The sequence below is a fragment of the Myotis nattereri genome, assembly GCF_964212035.1.
Source record: "Myotis nattereri genome assembly, chromosome: 17".
NCBI classification, from domain to species: Eukaryota; Metazoa; Chordata; class Mammalia; order Chiroptera; family Vespertilionidae; genus Myotis; species Myotis nattereri.
The window spans coordinates 37,594,503-37,617,054 of NC_138092.1; the positions used below are offsets into that span (position 1 = coordinate 37,594,503).

Sequence of the window (22,552 nt, forward strand, 5' to 3'; positions counted from 1 at the left end):
CTTGAGTGACAGTATGTGTGCCTGCCATCCCGAACTGCCACTAGCTCTGTATATTCTAATCCAGTAAACCCCAAAAGATTAAAACACCCACAGTTGTCAGAATGGCCTTACAGCATACTTTATGTAAGATATTGCTATTAACTTTCCATGAAGCCCTCGGTTTCCCCACCTTATGATTTTACTGCATTACAAAATAGCTGCTATATAGAATTCTGCACTAACATCCAAGTTTAAGGGTTAATTACCAAGAAGGTTTATATTCTTAGGCTGTTTGCCTTGTGAAAGACACAGAGGCTTGAAAATCATCTCTGCCTCACAGGAAGGGTAGCAGCTGTCAAGACATCAAAGTGAAAGAAATAAAGGAAGCCAAGTGCTTAGAAACTCGGACAGAGCCCAGCTGCAAGCATGTGCAGCCCCAACTCCCCCGAATCCTGCTCTCCATCCAGACCCGCCAGCACCAGCTTCTGCTGACTCAGCAGGTTCAAGGCTACACATGGCAGGAGTGCTGCCCTCTCCTCTCCCCACGCACACCTAGTCCCCGAAGACAGTGACACACATCAGATACACTTACAAAACAAGTGTCAAGGGCAAATTAGCGAACCAATTTAAGTAGAAAAGCCCACGTAGCTCCTTTTCTTCTTAACCATTCACATCTTACAAGGCTTGAGGCCCAGGGCAGAGCTAGGGATTGGAGGAGAGTGGAGAGAGCAGGGTGGGGTCTTGGTTCATTAACCCAGCCGGAAACACCTTATGCCACGCCACTGTGTCAGTAATAACTTTTTTTTAAATAAAGAAAATATTAAATGATTTACACTTTCCTTGTGATGTCATTATGTCCTCAGAGTATTATCAGGAATGATTTTGAATTATCATTTAGCTATCCTGGACTTTTTCAAAGATTTAAATCTTCAGATAAGAACAGCAGAGAAAAAACCAAGATGGCGGCATAGGTAAACACCGGAGTTTGCTGCCTCAAACAACCACTTCAAAAATACAACTAAAAGATGGAACGGACATCATCCAGAACCACAGGAAGGCTGGCTGAGTGGAAATTCTACAACTAGAACAGGGGTGGGCAAACTTTTTGACTCGAGGGCCACAATGGGTTCTTAAACTGGACCGGAGGGCCGGAACAAAAGCATGGATGGAGTGTGTGTGTGAACTAATATAAATTCAAAGTAAACATCATTACATAAAAGGGTACGGTCTTTTTTTTTTTTTTAGTTTTATTCATTTCAAACGGCCGAATCCGGCCCGCGGGCCATAGTTTGCCCACGGCTGAACTAGAAGGAAAGAGAAAAGCATACTGAGCCTCAGAGGAGGCGCAGTGCGGAAGCAAAATACTAAGGTACAGAGGCGCACAAGGAGTGGGCTGGCGGCTGAGGGCGTGGTTGTCGTTTTCAATCAGGAGGGAGTCTCAGGCTCTGAGCTCCAGTTCTGGGCGAGGCTCTGGGGACCCAGACTCATATGGGAGAAGCGGGACTGTCTGGCATCGGTCGGAACTCGAGGGCAGCTTTCTCTCAGAGGGGCTTGCAGTGATTGCCGAGACACTGAGAAGCTGGGCCTCTGAGAGCAGCCATAACTGCTAGCCCCGCCCTGTTGGTCCACAAATCCTGCAGGGAGGCTTTTGCTGGATAGCCTCAGGCAAAGGCTAGATTAGCACGTCCCTAGAGATCCAGGAGCCAGTGTACCCAGAGGTCAGAGTGGGACCATCCAGTTTGCAGCTCCGTGGAACCATAAAGGACACACTCAGCACCAAAGCCCCATTGAAGCAAGTCTTGCCCTGGAGGGGTTTCTCCAGCACAGAAGTTCTCCCACTGTAGACACAGCTGATTCTCATAGCCAATTGGCCTGGAGGTCAATTCCTCCCAGTGATACCTACAACCATCAAGGCTTAACTACAACAAGACTGTGCACAAAGACCACAAGGGGGTGCACCAAGAGTGTCCTCCTCAGGTAATTGGGGAGGCTGAACCACTGGGCCCTAGAGGACACTTAGCACAGAAAACCACTTTATCAACACAGGGAATCATAAAAAATGTGGAGACAAAGTAAAAGGACACAAATGACAGAAATGGAGGAAAGCAAACTACTGGATATAGAGTTCAAAACCACACTTTTAAGGTTTTTCAAGAATTTTCTAGAAACTGCCAATAAACTTAATGAGACCTACAAGGAATCTAATGAGACCCTGAAATAAAGAATATTATACAGACTCCCAACAGCAGGCTAGAGGATCACAAGAATCAAGTCAACAATTTGAAATACGAAGAAGCAAAAAACACCCAACCGGAAAAGCAAAATGAAAAAAGAATCCAAAAATATGAAGATAGTGTAAGCAAAATGAAAAAAGAATCCAAAAATACGAAGATAGTGGGACAGCTTCAAGCATACCAACATCTGAATTATAGGGGTGCCAGAAGATGAGAGAGAGCAAGATATTAAAAACCTATTTGAAGAAATAATGACAAAAAACTTCCCCCACCTGGTGAAAGAAATAGACTTACAAGTCCAGGAAGCACAGAGAACCCCAAACAAAAGGAATCCAAAGAGGACCACACCAAGACACATCATAATTAAAATGCCAAGAGCAAAAGACAAAGAGAGAATCTTAAAAACAGCAAGAGAAAGAAACTCAGTTACCTACAAGGGAGTATACATACGACTGTCAGCTGACTTCTCAACAGAAACTTTGCAGGCCAGAAGGGAGTGGCAAGAAATATTCAAAATGATGAATGCCAAGAATCTACAACCAAGATTACTTTACCCAGCAAAACTATCATTCAAAATTGAAGGTCAGATAAAGAGCTTCACAGACAAGAAAAAGCTAAAGGAGTTCATCACCACCAAACCAGTATTAAATGAAATGCTGAAAGGTATCCATTAAGAAGAGGAAGAGGAAGAAAAAGGTAAAGATACAAATTATGAACAACAAATACACATCTATCAATAAGTGAATCTAAAAATCAAGTGAATAATCTGATGAACAGAATGAACTGGTGATTATAGTAGAATCAGGGGCATAGAAAGGGAGTGGACTGACTATTCTTGGGGGGGGGGAAAGGGGTGAGGGGGATGTGGGAAGAGACTGGACAAAAATCGTGCACCTATGGATGAGGACAGTGGGTGGGGAGGGAGTGAGGAGGGTGGGGTGGAAACTGGGTGGAGGGGAGTTATGGGGGAAAAAAGAGGAGCAAATGTAATAATCTTAACAATAAAGATTTAATTAATAAAAAAAATAAAAAAAAAAGAACAGCAGATAACACAACCGATTACTTCATGTTTGCATTTATATATGATGGCTCAGCTCTACTAACATCAAGTCAAACTTGACCTCTCCTTTCTTACTATCCATTGGCCCTTACATACCTTTTATACGGATGGTCTAAGAAATTCTTTAGCGTGAATCAGAAGTTTTGGTTGAGAACAGAGTTACAATGATTTTCATTAGGTTTGAAAAATCAGTCAAACCCTGATCTTAAAATGAGAAAGATAAATAAATAACTTAATTCAGTCTGTACTGACAAGGCCCCCACTTTGAGGAAGTGATTATCCCCAATTTCAGCATCGTCTGCTAACAGGCGTCAAACTACAGATGGCCTGCGGGCCCCTTGGGCCACCGCCTGCTTTTGTGGAGCCCACGAGCTAAGAATGGATGTCAATTGGGTCAAACTCGAGTATCGAGGCCTGGAACACAGCACAGCACTTGTGTTCAGTGTCTGTGTCCGCACTGCACAGACTGTGTAGCCTGCAAAGCCTAAAATATTTACCATTTGGCCCTTTCCAAAAACAGGCAGTCAACCCTGCCCTATGGTAATGTCACTCATTACTAGATAGAGTATTTGGAACTGTTTCAATCAAGTGAGAAAATTAGAGAAAACTTATTTTTATCTCATCACCTGTGGCCTCAAAATGCCCCTGTGGAGAAAATCCGTAATGGATATGGGTTAGCAGCCTTGGGGAATACATTATGAAACTTACCTGGTCACTAGGCTCAAAGCTCATCTCCTCCTTCTCGGTCTTCATAGCTATTAACTTGGTGTTACTGGCAGGGTCCGTCTTACTGTCCAGCCGCTCAAGTTTGGGGGTTATTTCCGGTAAGCCAATGTCTTTAGTATCATCTTTATCCAGCAAATAGCGAAGTAGTGCATTCTCTTTCTTCTTGGGGCTCACTGGCTCCTGTTTCACAGTCACCTCCGAACCAGGAGCTGTGCTGTTGGCCTCCTGGCTCAGCTCTTTGCCTGTGGCTTCCGCTGTTAACTTAGCCAAGTCCACAGGAGAACTGCTGTCCTGCAGGAGTCTGTGCAAAATCTTATGCTTCTCCTTGAGCGAGGTCCCATGTGTCGACCCGGAACCGGGCAAGCTACCCGCGGAGTCCTTGTTTGTGTCCGACAAAGAGCTGGACAGCGGCGAAGGCTCCATCTGGTCGGATTTGGTGGTCAGCAGCTGGAGGAGTTTGGTCTGTCCTTTGCTGTCATGCAGTCTGTTCTGCCCGTCAGCTCGCTCGCTGCTCACACCCTGGGGTCCACTGGCCTCACTGGTGTCCTTTTGCTCTCCAGGATGGCAGCTGCTCTCTGCCTGGCCAGCTGGGCCTTCAGGGGGCTCCCCATACAGCCCAAAGCAGTCTTTGGAGTCCAAGCTCCCCATCTTGCCGAGTGGGGGAGGATTCATATTCACTGGGGAGTTTTGCAAATTGCCCATTTTTAGGTCCGGCGAAGCCAACGATGACCCCAAAGAGACCCCGTGCCCCTCGCTGAGGGCCTGAAGTGCGTTGAGGGAACTGTTGGTGTAGCTATGGCTATTTCCTGTGCTGCTGCAAACTCCCACGGGGGAATGCAAGCTTCCTGCAGGGGAAAACTGGCTGGGTGGGATTCGGGGGCTTCCAGCCACCCCAGGGCTCATGCGATGTCTCGGTGAAAGCATGGAGGTGGGCTGTCCTGGATTCATGCCAGGGCTGCTCTGTGAGGGACTGTTCATTTTGAGTGCATAGTTACTACCCTGAGGAGTGGTGGCTTGCATGCCCGACACATGGTTCAGTCCCCCGGAACCACCAAACCTGCCCATGGGCATGCTCATTTGCTCCTTGGGGCCGTTTATGGGGAAATTCATATTGCTACCAAGGGCCATGTCCTGACCTGGGTTCGCGCTGCACATGCCCTGATGGGCAGGGCTGCTGGAGCTAATTGGATTCAATTGCTTCCCCATTGCTTGTCCAGTCAGATCCGGATTCATTAAACACACATTCTGCTCTCTGTATAATGAGGAAAAAATATAAGATAAAAGGCAAAACACTTAGCAAGTTGTTATTAATTTTGAAAAATGAAATGGCCTCTTCTTTAAAAGAATGAGCTATACTTAAAGGAAAGATAATACTTTGATGAAACAATCTGCAATTATGGGCAAGACTGAACATGTTTAGTGTTGGACCAAGAGGGATGTTTTTCAGTCAGCTCATTAAGATGTCTGCGGTTTTCCAGAAGAGGGGCGTGTTTGAATCTAACTACTAGCACACTGAAACTGTAGTTATTAGAGGGGTTCCAATTAATTATATATCTTTCTCACTTACCATGAATAACTGAGAACTTGAACAATCCTACAGAAATGACCCACACAAGTATAGCTGCCTTCAGTTATTTACCAGAGCTCACAATTCCTAACAATAGACACATCTGTTAAGTCTGGAGAGCTCTGATGTGGATGAATTGGCTCAAGATGAACAGCAAACTGAGTGGGAAAAACTTGCCCCTGACTATTAGGAACACTACAAGTTCCAGAGCCAATAAAGTTACCAAAACTGTTTAGAATCAGGTCACTTAAACAGAGCCCCACACCCAGGTCCCCTGTATGTCAAAGCAAGAGCCTCCAAACAGATAGCATGGGAGGGGACTTCAAAGTGACCTTAGTTTGTGACCTGATTTCCCAACTCCTAGATAACCCCTCCCACTGCCTCACTAATGACCAAAAGCAGGTTTTCTGAGCTGGATGATTTTCTAAGCCCTATGAGCTTTAATTTACAGCCTTGGCAGTCACTTGTGAGTTACCAAATGTGTTCACAAACCCAAACAAAACAGGTTTCACAAATTGTCAAACATCAGCTTTCAGTTAGGGGGTGAAATCTGGCACATCTGTAATCACTTTCAAATTGTTTCAGTTTGAGGTCAGATTTATTAACAGTTGGCAAACAGTGCTGCCTGATTTTTATTTTTTTTTCCAAAATAAGAAAGTAAATAATTGAGAAATGCAATAAAAGGGGATTCTTTCCCAGAGCAACTTTATATATCTTCTGATAGTATCTCGTAAAGTTTTATATAGCACGTACATAAATATTTATAGCACTTGAAATGCAATCATTTTCCTAAATTTGTGCTCTAAAACAGTATGGTTCATGACATTTATTTTTTAAATCAACGTTTAGTTTAGTTTTCATTACTTTCATTTCTTATGGAAATGTTTATTACCCTTTAATTTAAAGTGTAATGTCAAGAATCTAACCCTGAGAAAAATCTAAAATCTTTCTTACACGTGTATATATTTGACAGTTTTAGGTTTAAACACGTAGGAACAGAAATCATGCTAATGGCTTCAGTATTCCTGCCCGGGGGTGTCACCCCTGGGACCTGGTCAGTTTCCCTTCTCCGATGTAGCAGGCAGTCACGGCAGAGCAAAGTCCGGTGAGCCTGTGTTCTTCCCACTGGTTTAAATACCCACTAGTACTCAGGCTAGACATAGCCCTATTTAGCTGGTATAATGCAATGTCTTTTGGTTAACAGCAATTTGACTTTATATTTTACACACCTGGGCTGATCAGCAGACATGTCTAACAAATCTGAAAGGGTCTGGGATGACTTGTGACTTTTCTAACATCTCCTTTAACCCGGGAAGGGAAGACAACTTCTTAGAACTAAGCTTACCTGTGAAGCATATGCAAAGATATGACAAGCTGAGGCTCATTAGTAGTCTGAGAACGGATGAGCTTGCTTTTCGTTTGTGCAGCAACAAGAGTGCCGTCGGACAAGGAGAAACGGTAGATCTGACTGAAAGCCAACCCTTGTCTCAGCACTGCGGGCGAGCAAGGAAACAGAACACACGTTAAGGAAGCACAGGGGGTGGGGGCGGGACAAGACATAATCCCGGTAATAAACTGCACTATGTTTAATATTTTCTGACCAGCAGTTAGAGTTTAAGTAATATTTCATGATATTGAAAGAGTGTAAACAAACAATTTATTAGCTCAAAACAAGCTTTTAAAATTATTGGTTTAAAATGTTAGAAAACAATGTAGAAACATGATACCTCTTAGGTGTACGATCTGCCTTTTATGTCCCTTTAAGCTAATACAAATATAGTAAAATTTAGGACAGTAAATATATTCCCTGAATATTCATCTCAGTTACATACTGTTCAACTCATCATTTCACTCTACTATTCCCCAATTCTGTTTCTCAGTGTGTAAGAAGCATTATTTCTGTGGTTAAATCAACAGGAAGTAAAAGATAAACAACCAGAAAATCTTTTCAAAGGAAAATAAAAAAGGCCAAATAGAAAACCAAAACAACAAAAGTACAAATCTTAGTGACATGGAATTGGTTTAAGGTCTTTATAAAGAATCAGATGTTTCTGTTTTCAAGACACTGGCAGAAAATACTACACAGGTCAACTAGGTTAAAATAATTTCTCTTAAAATAAAACTTCATGGCTCATCTTTCAATACAACTGTCAAATAATGCATATTAAAAAAAAGAATATCTCGATTCAGAAAAAGTAGCCATATAATTTAGTTACCTCTTAAGCCATTTTAAGAAGACCATATCTGTTTTTTACCAAGTAACCCTCAGCATACATTTTGTGGGTGAAAAGCCCCAAAGTGACCAATAACATTCACCATTCCACAAGGATGAAGAGAGGAAGAGAGAGGCTGACACATGCTGTAGATCTGATTTCGTGGTAAAATCTCACTTTGAGCACTTTCCCTAAAGAAACCCCCTCTGCAGTTTGCTACCTGCAGTATTGAGGTATTACATTCTGGCCTCAATTGTCAGGTGCATTACTCACAAATACAATTTTCATAGTAAGATTCATATTTCCAATGGCTTATCATTTCAGAATTTAATCTGACCTTGGATGTGATCCTTTAAGAGTTTCCATTTCCATTTGATCTACATCAAACGTGCTTACTAAGAAAACCAGTGTTAGCGTGCACATGAAGCGTTTAGGAAGCTCTCCATTTAAACAAAGCCCTCCAGTAGATTTTTACTCAATGCAAATGATTACCCTTGATCTTACCTACATTGTACATTTAGATAAAATGTATTTCATGTATTTCAGAGTTTCCTTTCAGTGGGTCCCAGCTAATGAAACCTAGCAGAGTGCCGAATATATCTTCTAAACCCTTGTGAGGAATCAGGAAGCCACAGAAATTAAATGTAGGACATTGCTACCCAGGGCCCAAGGACGTGTTTGCTAATGGTGAGCGCTCATTTTTTGCTGTTACTGTTCTTTTTATTTTAAACCAGATCTGGTGAAATGGCATTGATTCCTATCAACTATGGCTTTTTTACTTCCTCTTATTTTTTTTTTTTGACTTAAAAGAAAAATGCTGGAAGACACAAATTGTTGGATTATGTGCTTATTGTAGAAGAAGTAACGATAAATAAGATTAAAAGGATAAATAGGATGAGGAAAAACTAAGGGAAAGAAGAGAGGTCATTTGCTATGATTTGCCCGTTTCATCAGCAAGCTTAAGAGCATCAAGTTTAAACATATAAACACTACTGGTAAATGCCAAGGTTGCGGATGCCCATGAAACGGAGGATGCCAAACTAAAACTCTATTTTCAATAATGAGTTACAACTTTTCTCTGCAAAACTGCAGACAACTTGCCAAATTGAGTGGCGAGGCACCCTGCCCTGCCCCCGGTCCTCACAAGCAGCCTGGCCCCCAGCTGTGGACATAGGTGCCCACAAAGAGGACAAAGTTCTCCTTTGTTCGCATCAATTTAACAAACAACCAGGAAGCCCTGAGGAAAAGGAATCCTGTGGAGTAACGGGCAGGATGGGCCAGATGAACGCCCAGGGCCCACACTTACTACTTGCCCAGGAGCCGCCACCTCACCTATGCCAGCTGCTGTCTGCAGCAGGAGTCACAGTGCCTGCTTCACAGCGGGCCCGTGAGATAACGGGACGATAACGGACAGTGCCAGACAAGATCAGGTGCTCAATGAGGGCAGCGATTAGCACTGAAACATGACTGAAGTCTTGGGTTTAGTTCCAGTTGTCCTATTAATTAATTTATGATCTCAGGCAAGCCACCTCATCTTTCTGACCCTTCCAGAAACATCTGGGTAGCCTTCAGTGATCAGCATCCGGAAGGAGGGCTAGTCAATTCAATAAAAAATTCACAAATTTCACTTCATTCCTCTTTCCTCCTTACGATTAAGACATTTCTTTTGATATTAGATGGTACCTTATTGTCTTATACATCTAGAAGTCTTAGAATCAAAGACAACGAACTCTTTCCCTTTCCTTTCATCTGTTCAGTGAAATCATCATGTCCAACTTTCCTGTCCTATGGCGCCCCCGTGAAAACTTCCTTCAGAAGGCAGGGCTTTCTGGGCATGGCACACACAGACACAAAGAGTAGCCAGACCCAAGTCTGCGAGGTGAGCTTCAGAGAAAGCTCCCGCAGGAAATAGCAGTTTAGCAAAATCAAGTTCAAGAAAACTCTCCTTTGGAGACGCTTACCTTCATGGTGATGCCTCTTGGCGTAAGACAGAGACTCCCCCTCGTGCTGGGCATGGAACTTCTGAATGCACCTCCTCACCAGGTCCTCCCAGCCGGGCTTCATGGCGGCCCGCATGGTGCTCGTGTCCAGTGATGTGATCTTGCCTGGTGAATACAGCAAGCATTATACCTACGTGCTGACCCACTACTATGGAAACAATTAAAATTTTAAACAATGAAAATTTATTTATTTACAGTAGTACATGGACTAACAGGGTAGATAGTGAAAATAATTGTCCCTCCCTGGCCCGTCCTCCAGCTCCTCAGTGAGTCTACCCAGCAGCCACGGGTCCCAGCGTCTGCCACCGTCTAAGCACGTTCCTTGCATGACAAATACGCAAGCATCTAAAATGATTTCTTTGGTCTCCTTTGCAAAGAAAATTTACCTTGGAGATCCTGGCGAGTAGTAAAACTTTCTGATGAGGGAAGAACCGGTCTTTCCTTCATGGGGACTCTCCTTGCCACACAAATCAAGCAGGACTGCAAATCTTCAATCGAAGACACTTAGGGTTATCACATAAGGCCTTTCAGTGATTCAAACAAACTCAAGTGTATTTATGACAGCACAGCTTGTAAATCAACAAGGGAGAGAGCGACAAAACGCCATGTACCTCTGCTTTTCACCGGCTCTATGCTCTCCTCCACTGAAGTGGGAAGCAGCTGGGGAGGGGGAGGGGTGAGCTGTGTAGGATGAGCCGGGGGAGCTGGGGATAAACTGCTGAAGCCACACGATACATGTGATAAAAGAATATCCACCGTCCTAGCGTTAGCAACCTGAAACCGTCCACCCAATGACGGAGAAGAATGGAATCCTTCCTTATGAAACGGCAGACCCTACCAACCAGCTGAATTCATAACAAAGTAGAGAAATGATGAAAACCAAAATCTGACACGCTGCTTTGTCAGGGGTTGCCTCTTGAGTTTCAGGTTTACAACAACAAGGAAAACTAGATATACCTTCTACTAAACTATGTAAATAACCCTATGATGGCAAAATGCAATTTAAAATAAAGAATATGAACTAGGTCTAGCTCAGCATTGGAAAACAAATCCTAGAAAATGCGGCGGGTGCCAAGTTCAGAATCTTGGCCGTGGCTGGTTTCCCACAGAGCCGGTGCTAAGTGTTTACTCCACACCCACTGCAACTGCTTTACGCATCTATGTCCACTTCTGGAGAACAGCAAATGTTTCATTCATCTTTGTAACATGCAGAGCGCATGGCATAACCCTTTTCAATTTCAAAAAATGCTGAGTAAAAGGTTATTAAAAAGAGTCTCTTCGTATCTTATGTTAGGGATTTATGATTATTCACCTTTAAATTTAGGAAAAAATTTCTTCAAACATATCCAGTAATAACGGGCATCACAAATTAAATATAATCCTCATCCTTAAGATAATAAACACTACATTTCTGAGCACTTACTATGAGATGGACATCTGTCCCGCTGCTTTTATACGCTACCAATTCATTTAACTCTCTTAACAACTCTTTGAGGTTGGTAATAGCATTACCTCCATTTAACAGAGGAGAAAACCAACCATAAAGTTTAAGTAACGTGCTCAGCATCATGCAAAACTTTGGTGAAACCAGGACCTGAACCTGAGCGCATCATGGCTCAGAAACTCTACTCATACTGAGAGCTAGCACCCAGAATCAGATTTCAAATGTCCCAAAATATGTAAACATACCACACCAAAACAAAAATGAGCTCAGCTATATCTGTTTATACTGCTTTTGAATATTATCATAGATGGATGAATCAGCAGTACTTACTCTGTCACATATAAGTGAATAAAATCTTTCGACATTCCATACCTATGTATAAACTTAATTTTGAAGAACTATGTATTATTGTCTATGACAGCTCTATTACTTCCTTTCTAATACAATTTAAATTAAAAATTACTTACATTTTTTTAAAAGGGACTAAATAACTAGACTTAATGCCAATCATGGTTCAGGCACAGCCATGTAATCCTTATTACATTCTGACACTGATACTGTTGACTTCGCTTGATTCTAGAGCAAACTCCTGTTCAGAGAGCTCAGTAGAGCCTAAGAATGATGCTTCTGCCCACGTGGTCCTCAGCTGCCCCTTCTCTACGCATGCAGAACGCACTCTAGGCGTGTCTTATATTACAGCGGGACCCTCAGCTGTGAATGGTTTGCTTGGAGGGTGCAGGGGTGGATACTATACACCAGCTTCTCTTTAAGGGGAAGAGCATAAGAGCTTAGAGTCTGAAACCCCCTCCATTCCCCACTCCCATCTGTATCCTCTCTTACGTATCACTGTGGACCCAGCATCCATGGATAAACTATACGGAATCCACTAATCCCTTGAAGTACAGTTGACCCTTGCACAACACCGGTTTCCCCTGCACAGGCCCAACTTAGACATGGATTCTTTTTCAATAAATACATACAGTACTGTAAACTTATTTTTTCTTCCTATGGTTTTCTTAATAGCATTTTCTTTTCTCGAGCTCACTTTATTGCAAGGATATAATCCAAGCAATATACAATTATGCGCTAATTGACTATTATCAGTAAGGCTTCTGATCAACACTAGGCTATTAATTAAAACTGTTTTTGGAAAGTCGAAAGTTATACGTGGGATTTTGATGATGCAGGGATTAGCGCCTCAACCACCGAATGGTTCGAGGGCCCACTGTACCTGAAAACGCTCTCTGTACCTTGTGCACTTTTCTAGGCTGTGGCTCACAGCTCGCAGCAGCTCATCCCAGGAGTCCAGGCTCCCCCAGAGGTTCAGCCACTAACAGGGCAGCCATTAGCCACACCTAGCTATTTAATGTAAATTTAATAAAACAGAAAACTCAGTCTCCCAATCGCATTTCAAATGCTCAATAGCCACATGTAGTTAGTGGCTGCTATGCTGGACACTGATGATACAAAACAATGCCGTCACTGCAGAAAAGTCTATTGAGTTGTTCTAAAGACTTACAAATAAAATTTATCATAAAAATTCTTAAGTAGCCGAAACCGGTTTGGCTCAGTGGATAGAGCGTCAGCCTGCGGACTGAAGGGTCCCGGGTTCGGTTCCGGTCAGGGGCATGTACCTGGGTTGCGGGCATATCCCCAGTAGGAGATGTGCAGGAGGCAGCTGATCGATGTTTCTCTCTCATTGATGTTTCTAACTCTGTATCTCTCTCCCTTCCTCTCTGTAAAAAAATCAATAAAATATATTTAAAAAAAAAAAAAAAATTCTTAAGTAGGTGGAAAAAACAAACAAAAAAGACATCTCTAAATTTTTCTTTGTGTGGCCACTAATTTTATATTATTAAGTGTGGAAGAAGCAGTATAATAATAAATACACGAATATATAAAATATATGAGAGATTTCATCCTACCTTCTCCTTCTTCCTTAATGGACTTTGGTTGAGAGACAGCAAAGCACTGCATAGTTTCGTATTTTTGATGTGCTTCCTGGTTATCATGACCTTCCTCTTCAGACTCAGGCAAAGGTTTCACCAGCATCCGACAATTGAACGTATGGCTGTTGCGCCTGGGAGGTTCGCCAGACCAAGATCCCCCGTTCACTGAGCAAGGCAAAGAAATCCGAAATTATAAAGAAACCAACGTGAGACTCACCACTGCCAAATTATCAAAATATACAGGAAGCACAGAGTCATTTTATTTTTATATAGCGCTTATCATTTTCTATTGTAATTTCATAATCTGGAGGGGAAACATTCTTAGGTGAATGTTTCAACTTGGGAAAATTCTAGGAATTTTCAGAATGTCTTTTTACCCTTCCCTTCAAGTTCAGATCTTGACTATTTATTAACAGAATACTATAGTTCTCCATTTTGAGGTTTTTCAAACTCTGATTTCTTGGAAATTTATTTGAATCTATTTGCATTTCAATTTTACATGTTGCCCCTACTCAAAAATCTGTAAGTGGCACCAACTATAGCATGCATTAAAATTTTTAAAAAATTGATTTTAGAGAGAGAAAGGGAGAGGAAGAGAGAGATAAACATCTATGTGAGAGAGAAACATCCATAGGTCACCTCCTGTATGTACCCTGATGGGGGATTGAATCCAAAACCTGGTTCACTTTTAGCCAGCCAGCATGGCTCAGTGGTTGAGCATCAACCTATGAACCAGGAAGTCAAAATTCAATCCCCAGGTTTGGGGCTTGATCCCCAGTAGGGGTTGTGCAGAAGGCAGCCAATCACTGATTCTCTCTCATCACTGATGTTTCTATCTCCCTCTCCCTTCCTCTCTGAAATCAGTAATAATATATTTAAAAAGAAAAAGTCACTGGTTAGATGTCATGGGTGTTTCGGCGAATGCAATGTTAATCCTACAGCCACTGGGCTGTAAAGGAGTAAAAAAAGAAACGCATGCTAGAGAGAAAAAGACAATTATCAAGTTAACGGCAAGAAACCATTTTAGAATTACAGAAGGAACCAGAGCTAACTTTATACGTCGATGCAGACATTTGAGAAGTCAATTTCATCACCAGCATTCTTACAAGCTTATTTACATAATGAGGACTACACAGAGTAATCAAAGGAAAAGGAGCTCTTATTAACTCAGGTTAATAAGTAATTTGAAAGTATAAAAAAATACAATATAAAGTAAGGCAAGGAACTCCTTAGACAAGTGAATTAATAATAGTGAATTAATAAGTATAGGTCCTTTGAGGAAGTCATAAAATTATTGAAGAGATTTGAAAATATTAGTTACTTGAAATAAAAAATCCCATTTACTAGACAATATAATAGAAGAATCTCACACTAGTATTCATATATTCTGTATTACTCTTGCAAGTCACTTTGAATAAGGGGTTATCATATCAGGGAAAGGCCAGCTGTAATGGAATTTGAAAAGACCTTTGCCTATTTACTGTGGTAGCGATAAAACCAGTTAATATAAACAGTCTTAAGAAAAAGAACAGAAATACTTGCTAACTCAGGACTTGACCTTATTCTCTCTTAAAATATGCACTTCTTTTTCTCCGTGAAGATGTTCTTAGCATCATCAGTTTAAGTGAGAATATTTAAAAAAGAACCACTTAGTAAGCGGGAACAGCCATACTCCAGAGCAGCAAATAGAGTGGGCCCACGCTGTGAACCACCCAGTTTAATATGGGCCTTAATGATCACCAACAGCGCAGGTGAGGAAGCCAGGAGTTGGGCACAGGGAGGGGCTAAGGAGGCAGTACCTGATCAGACACCTGCTGGGCCGCTGCGTCTGTGAAATGGAAGAGCCCATTTGAAGCTCTGGGGCTGAGAGCATGCGAGCCCTCGACACCCACTCGTTTCTGAACATCTTACTTTTAGAAAGCTGTACGCACCCACGTCCAATCTTTTTTCACCAGTCGGACTTGAAATAGGTTGAATCTCAAACTTCTCATGACCTTCTACTTCTTAGACAGTCATGGGGAAAAGGACAACACAGTCGCTGGCACTGGGTAGAGTGGGAGGCAATTTGGCAGCTTCTTAAATAACAACAACAAAACAAGCCCCATGAAAACAGTTGCCATGAGTACTTGCCAGCGGAATTACTTTCATGTACTTTAAATACAGGACCGAAACGGTCAATCAAGATCAATGTCTGCCGATGTCCTTTTCTCCATGGCTCCTAAGCTTCAATATTAACACAGCACCTCTAGACCCCCCGGTGACACATTCCAGCTCTCTCTCAGCCCTCTAACCAGGACGATGTGTGCACTGGGGGAGGGCAGGGGAGTGAGGACAGACCCAGCAGACAATCCTTTACCTATAGACTTTGGCAGCAGGTTTTTGACAAATTCAGTGTGGTCCCCAACATGCAGGATGCTATATACACTTTTGTTCATCAGCTCCTCTTGGTTATACCTTAGGTACTGTGTCACATTCTCTGAGACAAACACAACGTTGCCTTCCAGGTTCACTACAAAGAAGAACCCATCAAGGGCCTGAGGGAAAAGACATGGATTGTGTTAGAAAAGATGCCACATAGACCCATATGCAGTTGTTAAGAAGGGAATGATCCTCTAAGGGAAATATATAATTCACACATGGCTAGAAAAGCGATCTCTCTCGCCCTCTCCTAGTTTTCAGAAACAACACGTTTTCTGTTGGTGAAATTACTTCATCTTAGTAGGTGGGAGAGAGCCCAGATCAGGTTGCTTGTCACAAACTAAATGACAAACACTAACTCCGGTAATTTACCAGGAGTAATTATTGCCAAGTAAAACTACAGGTATTTATCTGTATTTTCAAAATGAGGTGGCCCTATTCCAGAGGGCCAACAACAAGTTTGTGACCAACCCAATACAAAGTAATGTTGTACAGTCTCCCAATACAAGGGAAGGGGTCACTGATAATTCCCCCCCAATTTAAGGATAAATGCCAAGAATCACCACAACCCCCAATTTTACTACCTTTAAAGCTACCTGGTTTAAATGGAAAGAACTGCAGATGATCTCAGACCTTTGGAGAAACATCAGTCTTTTACTGTTTGACGTGTATGGGGACAAAGTCTGAGAAGGCTCTCTGATGTGACAAACCAGTCTTTGTCGGAACCTTAGGCATAGATGTGGCTAGCGCTGTCCTGAGACGTGAGGCTCTGGTTTGTGATAGTGAGAACGGGAAGTTAACTGGCCCGTCGGGACGCAGGCTCCGACATCACCTCGGTAACAGAGCATTTCCCTGTAATGGGTACACAGCCTCAGTCTCCCTTGTCATTCCAATCTAGATTCGGGAAGGAGATGAGGCATCTAGGATCACTTCAGAAAATAAAGATAGCAACGGTAGCTACTGAGCATGTTTCCTGTGCCTTAAACACACTCTCATTTTACTATTTCACCTCTGGAGGGAGCTGACAGGCGGGCGGGAGTTAGTGCAGGTGCGCCTGCCTCCAGAGCTGCGTGACACAGTGAGAGTGCTCTACCCTGCGCTCACCCCAGGCCCTTTCCCAGCGTGTCTCCTCACTGATGCCAAGGCTGGGAGCTCAGTGAGTTTCCCTTCCTGAGCCCTGCTTGTCAGAGCTCTGCCAGGTGAGTGATCAGGACTAGAAAAGGCTTGACATTGATAGGCATCCCTGGAGAAGCACCCCCTGGTCTACCCAGTTGCTGCCATACACTTTCTCCATGCTATGCGTTTACGACTGTTTTCAACACGAATATTACATGTACATTCTGGTATAGTATGTATGTATGGGGCAATGTTTACTTTTCCCCTAGTTTTGTTTTTTCCTTAAGTTATTATTTTACAGGCTCATATTTTGTGAGTGTTCTTTAAGAATATTCCAGCTTTAATTCAATTTTTATTACAAAACTAAGAGCTCTCTCAAATTAGAACTTACTAGAAGGCTCCCCCTACCCCCAAATGAACCCCACTTGGTTTTTCGTTTTTCTTCAAAATTTTGTCAGGTTTTACCAATGGTATAAGCAATATGCTGGGGCAAAGAAAAACTATATGTAAATGGCCTTCCAGAATAGGTTGGCACCAACCCTGGAGAACCCTGTGTGTGTGTACAACCATGTGTGTCTGTGTGGGGGGACAGGAAGTCAGCTGATTACTTATGTACCAAGTGTCCTTTTAAGCTCATCGCTTTAGATACAAATTCATCAGGGATTTTCATAATTATATTATGTAGCGTTCACTTTCGAAAATGCGTGTAGCTTCCTTTTGCTTTTGTACTCTGGCAGAAAGACTGATATGTGGCTTAATATAACTGGAAGAGGAAAATGTTTCATCTTGTAAAACTGTGTTGTTTTTAAAAGCTCACTACGAAATGCTCTGATGAAAAAAGCTGACATTGGGTTTTGTTGCCTAGCAACCACTACGCTATGATGTAAGCATGAGTGTGCATCTGTGCCAAGGAACAGCTCGACAAGAACAAGTTTTCTCTGTTTAAATTATAATGACACGCTAACAGAGATGAAGACTGCGATCCAAATGCTAAGTCACCAGATTCAAGCATTACCTCTCAAACAGATTCAGCAGTAACGCCCAGCCACACTGGGATTTGCTCAGTGCACTGGATTTCAGAAGACTATTTTGAAACAGCAAAAATGTGGTTCACTTTTATGAGATAAGGCCCACGGACATCTAGCAATCTGATTTCTACACTTAATGAAGGCGCTCTCAAAGGGTCTGAGTCACAGCCTTGTGGTTACTCTAAGCATTTCTTTTTAGCAGCTCAGAAATTTTCCCAGGAGTTCCCACCCTACCTTAATTTTTGTCTTCTGATATAAAGAATAAACACAGACATATGAAAGTTTCCTAATTATAATAACTTGGATTACTATAATTTCCAAATCAATTTTATTTGTAATCCAAGATGTTTTTCACATAAGTTATCTCCTTTCTTCCGTCTAATTCTAAACAGTACACCTAGAATTTTCTTATTTGCTTCTAAGAACGAAGTGGGAAGCCGCTCTCTGGCCGTTCCTTGCCTGTTGACTCTGAAAAAGCAGGTTCAATGTTTTTGCTTTTTCCCTGAAAATTGTAGTTGGAGGATTTCAAGCCCGTGAATCAAGAGAAACAAGCAAGGGCCAACATGGGTCAGTTAGAGTCTTTTGGCAGCAGGTCCGGCCCCAGAGAATGAACTTAGTCATTTCTAAATACTACAAAGACTGCATCAGACAACCTTATATATATTTTTTCTGTGCCCACCCCCCACCTTCCAATTATATGGTAGATATTCACAGAATTCAATTTTCTAAAAGTAAAAATCATCTTATGAACCAATTGAAAAAAAAGGAGTGATTACTGGTTATCTTTGCATTAAAAATCCCAATTTCTTATATGTATGTGGCTGCTGCAAAGCTTCTGGGCATGTGGCACTTTTCAATCTCATCCTATCAGCAGAGGGAATTATCCTGAGAACTGACATAATTTATGTCTCAGGGCCCCTCTGCTTCTTGTGATATGTTTGCTGCTATTTCCCCCTCATCTTACCATAGCCTAAATTAAATTCTTGAATTTAATTCTGGAATAGGTACAGCACAGTACTGGGTGTTTAATACTGTGCTAGTTAATAAAATAGGAAAGCTGGACTTTACAAATTCTAGACAGCAGTCTGATCATAAAACTACCTCAAGTTAATAAAGAGCAAGCAGTTAAGACCAACCATTACAATTGTGATCCTTATCTGAAAAGTTCTGCCTATTCAGTTTTTATCTTTATGAGATAAACAAGTTTGAAATTGCCTAAATAGAAAGCATAAACCTTTTTCTGGCACTCAAATTTTAACCTGTAAGGTATATGTATATGACATACATAAAATCTAAGAATTTGGGGAAAATTTCAAACTGAAATATATCAGAATTTAACAGGACTTGTGAACATGATTTTCCAAAATGAATGCTCAACTGACAGTGAAAGCCTGTTAATTTATATTCTGGTCTAGTCAGTTTCATTCTAGATCATTCATTTGAAATGTAGATCTGCTGGAATCAGGAGCCGGAAGAGAGAGAGACATGTTAATAAACCCAAGAGGTAAGCAGTACTTCGATCTCAGGAGTGAAAATTAACTGCATTATCCTTAAATTAGGTTCACCTGAAAACGAATGTAATCATGTGAAAAGATGGACAACATTGTAAACTACAGAACCAATCGAGGTGTGCTACCTCCAGCATCATGGGCCCCAGCGCATCCTTGTCGATGACACCCTGCCCCGTGGATGACACGTCTGACTTCTGCACCTCGTCTATGTTGGCAGCCGCTGCTTTCTCTGCAACAAACGTAAGTGTGAATTAAATGGCAGTGCGATTTCAAGGACAGAGTGACACAGAAACATTTTTATTGTAATGACTTTTAGGTCTCCAGCGGGATCAGATATGACTGTAAAAGAGTTGGAGCACATCCCACTGGCCCTGGACGGGAGAAGCTGCTGAAGCAGGAGCCAGAACACTCACTCTTCGCCTCCAGAACCTGCAGCTCGGCTCCCTCTCAGCCTGCCGAGGAAATGAGTTTAGTGGCTTTACACTAGTCCCCGACAAGCGTTTTTTCTAGTTTATGAAATTGCTATGTCCTATGACACAATCACTTTCTACTCAAGAGATTCCCCAAACTAGAAAGACGGAGGGTCTGCTGTTCCGAATTCAGTAGCAGTCACCTGCACACATTTGAAGAAGGAACAGAGGGGCGTCTAACCTGCTGGGGCTGCCCGCTTGTGCCACTCAGTGACCACCTTGACTCCTGTCCTGCTCCACCTCTTGTCACATTCACATTTGAAGTAGGCAGAAAGATTTGGTCCCTGTCTTGTAGAAGGCACTTAGCCGCTTAAGGCAGAGAGGCAAGGCATCCTACCAGGCACCCAGAGAATTCCAGTGGCCACCCACCCTTTCATCTGGTACAGAGGTGAATACCATGTGCTCCTGGATTAAAATGTGCAAGGCAGCCTTCAGGCCCGGAAAACATTCCAACATGTAAAATTCTCCCCGAAGAAACAGATGCATATTTGTCAATACACATCTTACAGTTGTTTCAAGAACACCAAAAGAGGTTTAAAGCATAACAGATACATGTCGGCAACTTGTTAGAAAACAGCACAGAAACCATGTACCAATTATCTGTACCTGAATAAATTATATCCTTGTTCACACTGCATGTTATCACTGCAATTAAATGCAAATAAAGGAAACCGTAAATCAATTTAGTACTCAGAATCAACCTGCTTTCATGATCTTGGTAAATTTTGCTGCCTCTTTTATTACTACAATTATTTTTTGTAAAAAGGTATTTTACACAGTATTTTGGAAACCTGTAAAGTTTAATTTGCACATGAGAACCTAGAAAATAAAGTTATGCAGGTGCATAATCTTGCCACTCCTGTGATGAGAGCCCCTGAGTGATCTTTCCCAGTGGAACGGAGATGACCTGTGTAGTTCAAGCCTGAGCACAGCCACTTAGCAGAAGTAGGAGACAGCCGAAACCGGTTTGGCTCAGTGGATAGAGCGTCAGCCTGAGGACTGAGGGGTCCTGGGTTCGATTCCGGTCGGGGGCATATACCTGGGTTGAGGGCACATCCCCACTGGGAGATGTGCAGGAGGCAGCTGATCGATGTTTCTCTCTCATCGATGTTTCTGACTCTCTGTCTCTCTCCCTTCCTCTCTGTAAAAAATCAATAAAATATATTAAAAAAAAAAAAAAAGAAGAAGTAGGAGACAGAGCAAGTCACGTCGAGTTTTTAAGACCTAGTACGTCCCTTCTATACATATAAACTTCGACAGAAGCGAATGGGATGATATGTAAACCACGCTTGAAAAACTATCAAGTACCCTGGCCAGTGTGTCTCAGTTGGTTGGGCATCAGCCTGTGCACCGAAAGGTTGCTGGTTTGATTCCCTGTCAGGGCACTTGGGCTCAATCTCCAGTAGGGGGCGTGCAGGAGGCAGCAGATCAATGTTTCACTCACATGGATGCTTCTCTTTCTTTCCCTCTCCCTTCCTCTCTCTCTAAAAATCAATAAAAATATTTTTTAAAAATCGATAGAGTTAACAAATGGAACTTGCTACTAGCATACTGTAATTATTGGCTCCTCTTACTAAATTCCAAGCCAAGAGCTTGTCATAAACAGACTGTATCTGCCTTTTCAGTTATGCTCCATTCCTGACCCACCTCCTCAGATCTAATTGTAACCTCCTCAGCTATAAACACAGATATGACTTGTCTGGTGGCCTTTATAACTCGGGACTGTATGCATTTGTCAGTCTTCACTTCGTGTTTCCTTCTTGCTGCCTTCTTGACTGTTAGGTTCCTCAACATTTGTCCTATCTGCAGGCTTAGTCTCAGCCCAATTTAGGAATGAAATAGCTCAGGCTCTCCAGAAAATTACTGCATATGACACCCCCATTCCCAGTTTCCTAGAACCCCAATAAATGCCTATTGGGGCATACTTTTTTTTTTTGGCCAGTTCACTTGGTAAAGCTGCAGATTTCTCATCACTTTCTGCTCACTTTCCTACCCACCAGTCCAGGGACAAGACTGGTACCATCACCTGTGGCTTCATCTAATGTTCACCTATAGTAGCCCCCTTATCAGTGGTTTCACTTTCTGTGGTTTCAGTTACTCAGTCAACAATGGTCTGAAAATATTAAAAGTTCCAGAAATAAATAATTCATAAGTTTTAAACTGTGGACCATTCTGAGCAGGGTGATGAAATCTCACACTGTCCTCCCCCCCATCCCCCCGTTAATCATCCCTTTGCCCAGTATCTGCATGCTGTAGGCGCTCCCACCCACCAGTCACCTAGTAGTCATCTCGGTTATCAATCAACTGTTGCAACATCATGGTGCTTGTGTTCCAGTTACCCTGATTTTATCAAAACTCAAGAGTAGTAATGCTGGCAATGCAAATATGCCAAAGAGAAGCCGTAAAGTGCTTCCTTTAAGTGGAAAGGGGAGTATAGCACAATAACATATTTTGAGAGAGATTGATCACATTCATATAACTTTTATTATAGTATATTTTTACAACTGTTCTATTTCATCATGTTATTATTAATCTCTTACTGTGCCTAATTTATAAATTAAACTTTATAATAGGTAGGTATGTATAAGAAGAAACAGTGTATGTGGGGTTCTGTACTATCCTCAGTTTCAGGCATCCACTGGGGGTCTTGGTATGCGTGTGATAGGAGGGGAACTACTATAATTTAACAGCCCTGTATTTCAGAGGGCCCAGCAGGCTTCGGGTCTAAGGATCCCTGATACTAAATACCAACTCTCAAAGCCCATATAACAGACATTATATATTTATGTGGTATTTCCACTTATTTTTGTCTCTAGTCATGTGGCAGCCCATGTATA

At 42.1% G+C, this 22,552-nt stretch overlaps 1 protein-coding gene across 1 annotated transcript in view; it reads right to left on the reverse strand.

Moving 5' to 3' along the window:
* The window catches only part of NCOA2 (nuclear receptor coactivator 2), a 118,651-nt gene that overhangs the window by 33,888 nt on the left and 62,211 nt on the right, over positions 1 to 22,552 (reverse strand). Inside the window, exons 4-10 of the mRNA XM_081111596.1 lie at positions 19,371 to 19,474; positions 15,529 to 15,706; positions 13,149 to 13,337; positions 10,166 to 10,267; positions 9,741 to 9,884; positions 6,912 to 7,059; positions 3,982 to 5,251 (exon numbers count right to left, since the gene is read on the reverse strand). Coding sequence (XP_080967722.1) covers positions 3,982 to 5,251; positions 6,912 to 7,059; positions 9,741 to 9,884; positions 10,166 to 10,267; positions 13,149 to 13,337; positions 15,529 to 15,706; positions 19,371 to 19,474 — 2,135 coding nt within the window. The remainder of the gene's footprint in view (positions 1 to 3,981; positions 5,252 to 6,911; positions 7,060 to 9,740; positions 9,885 to 10,165; positions 10,268 to 13,148; positions 13,338 to 15,528; positions 15,707 to 19,370; positions 19,475 to 22,552) is intronic.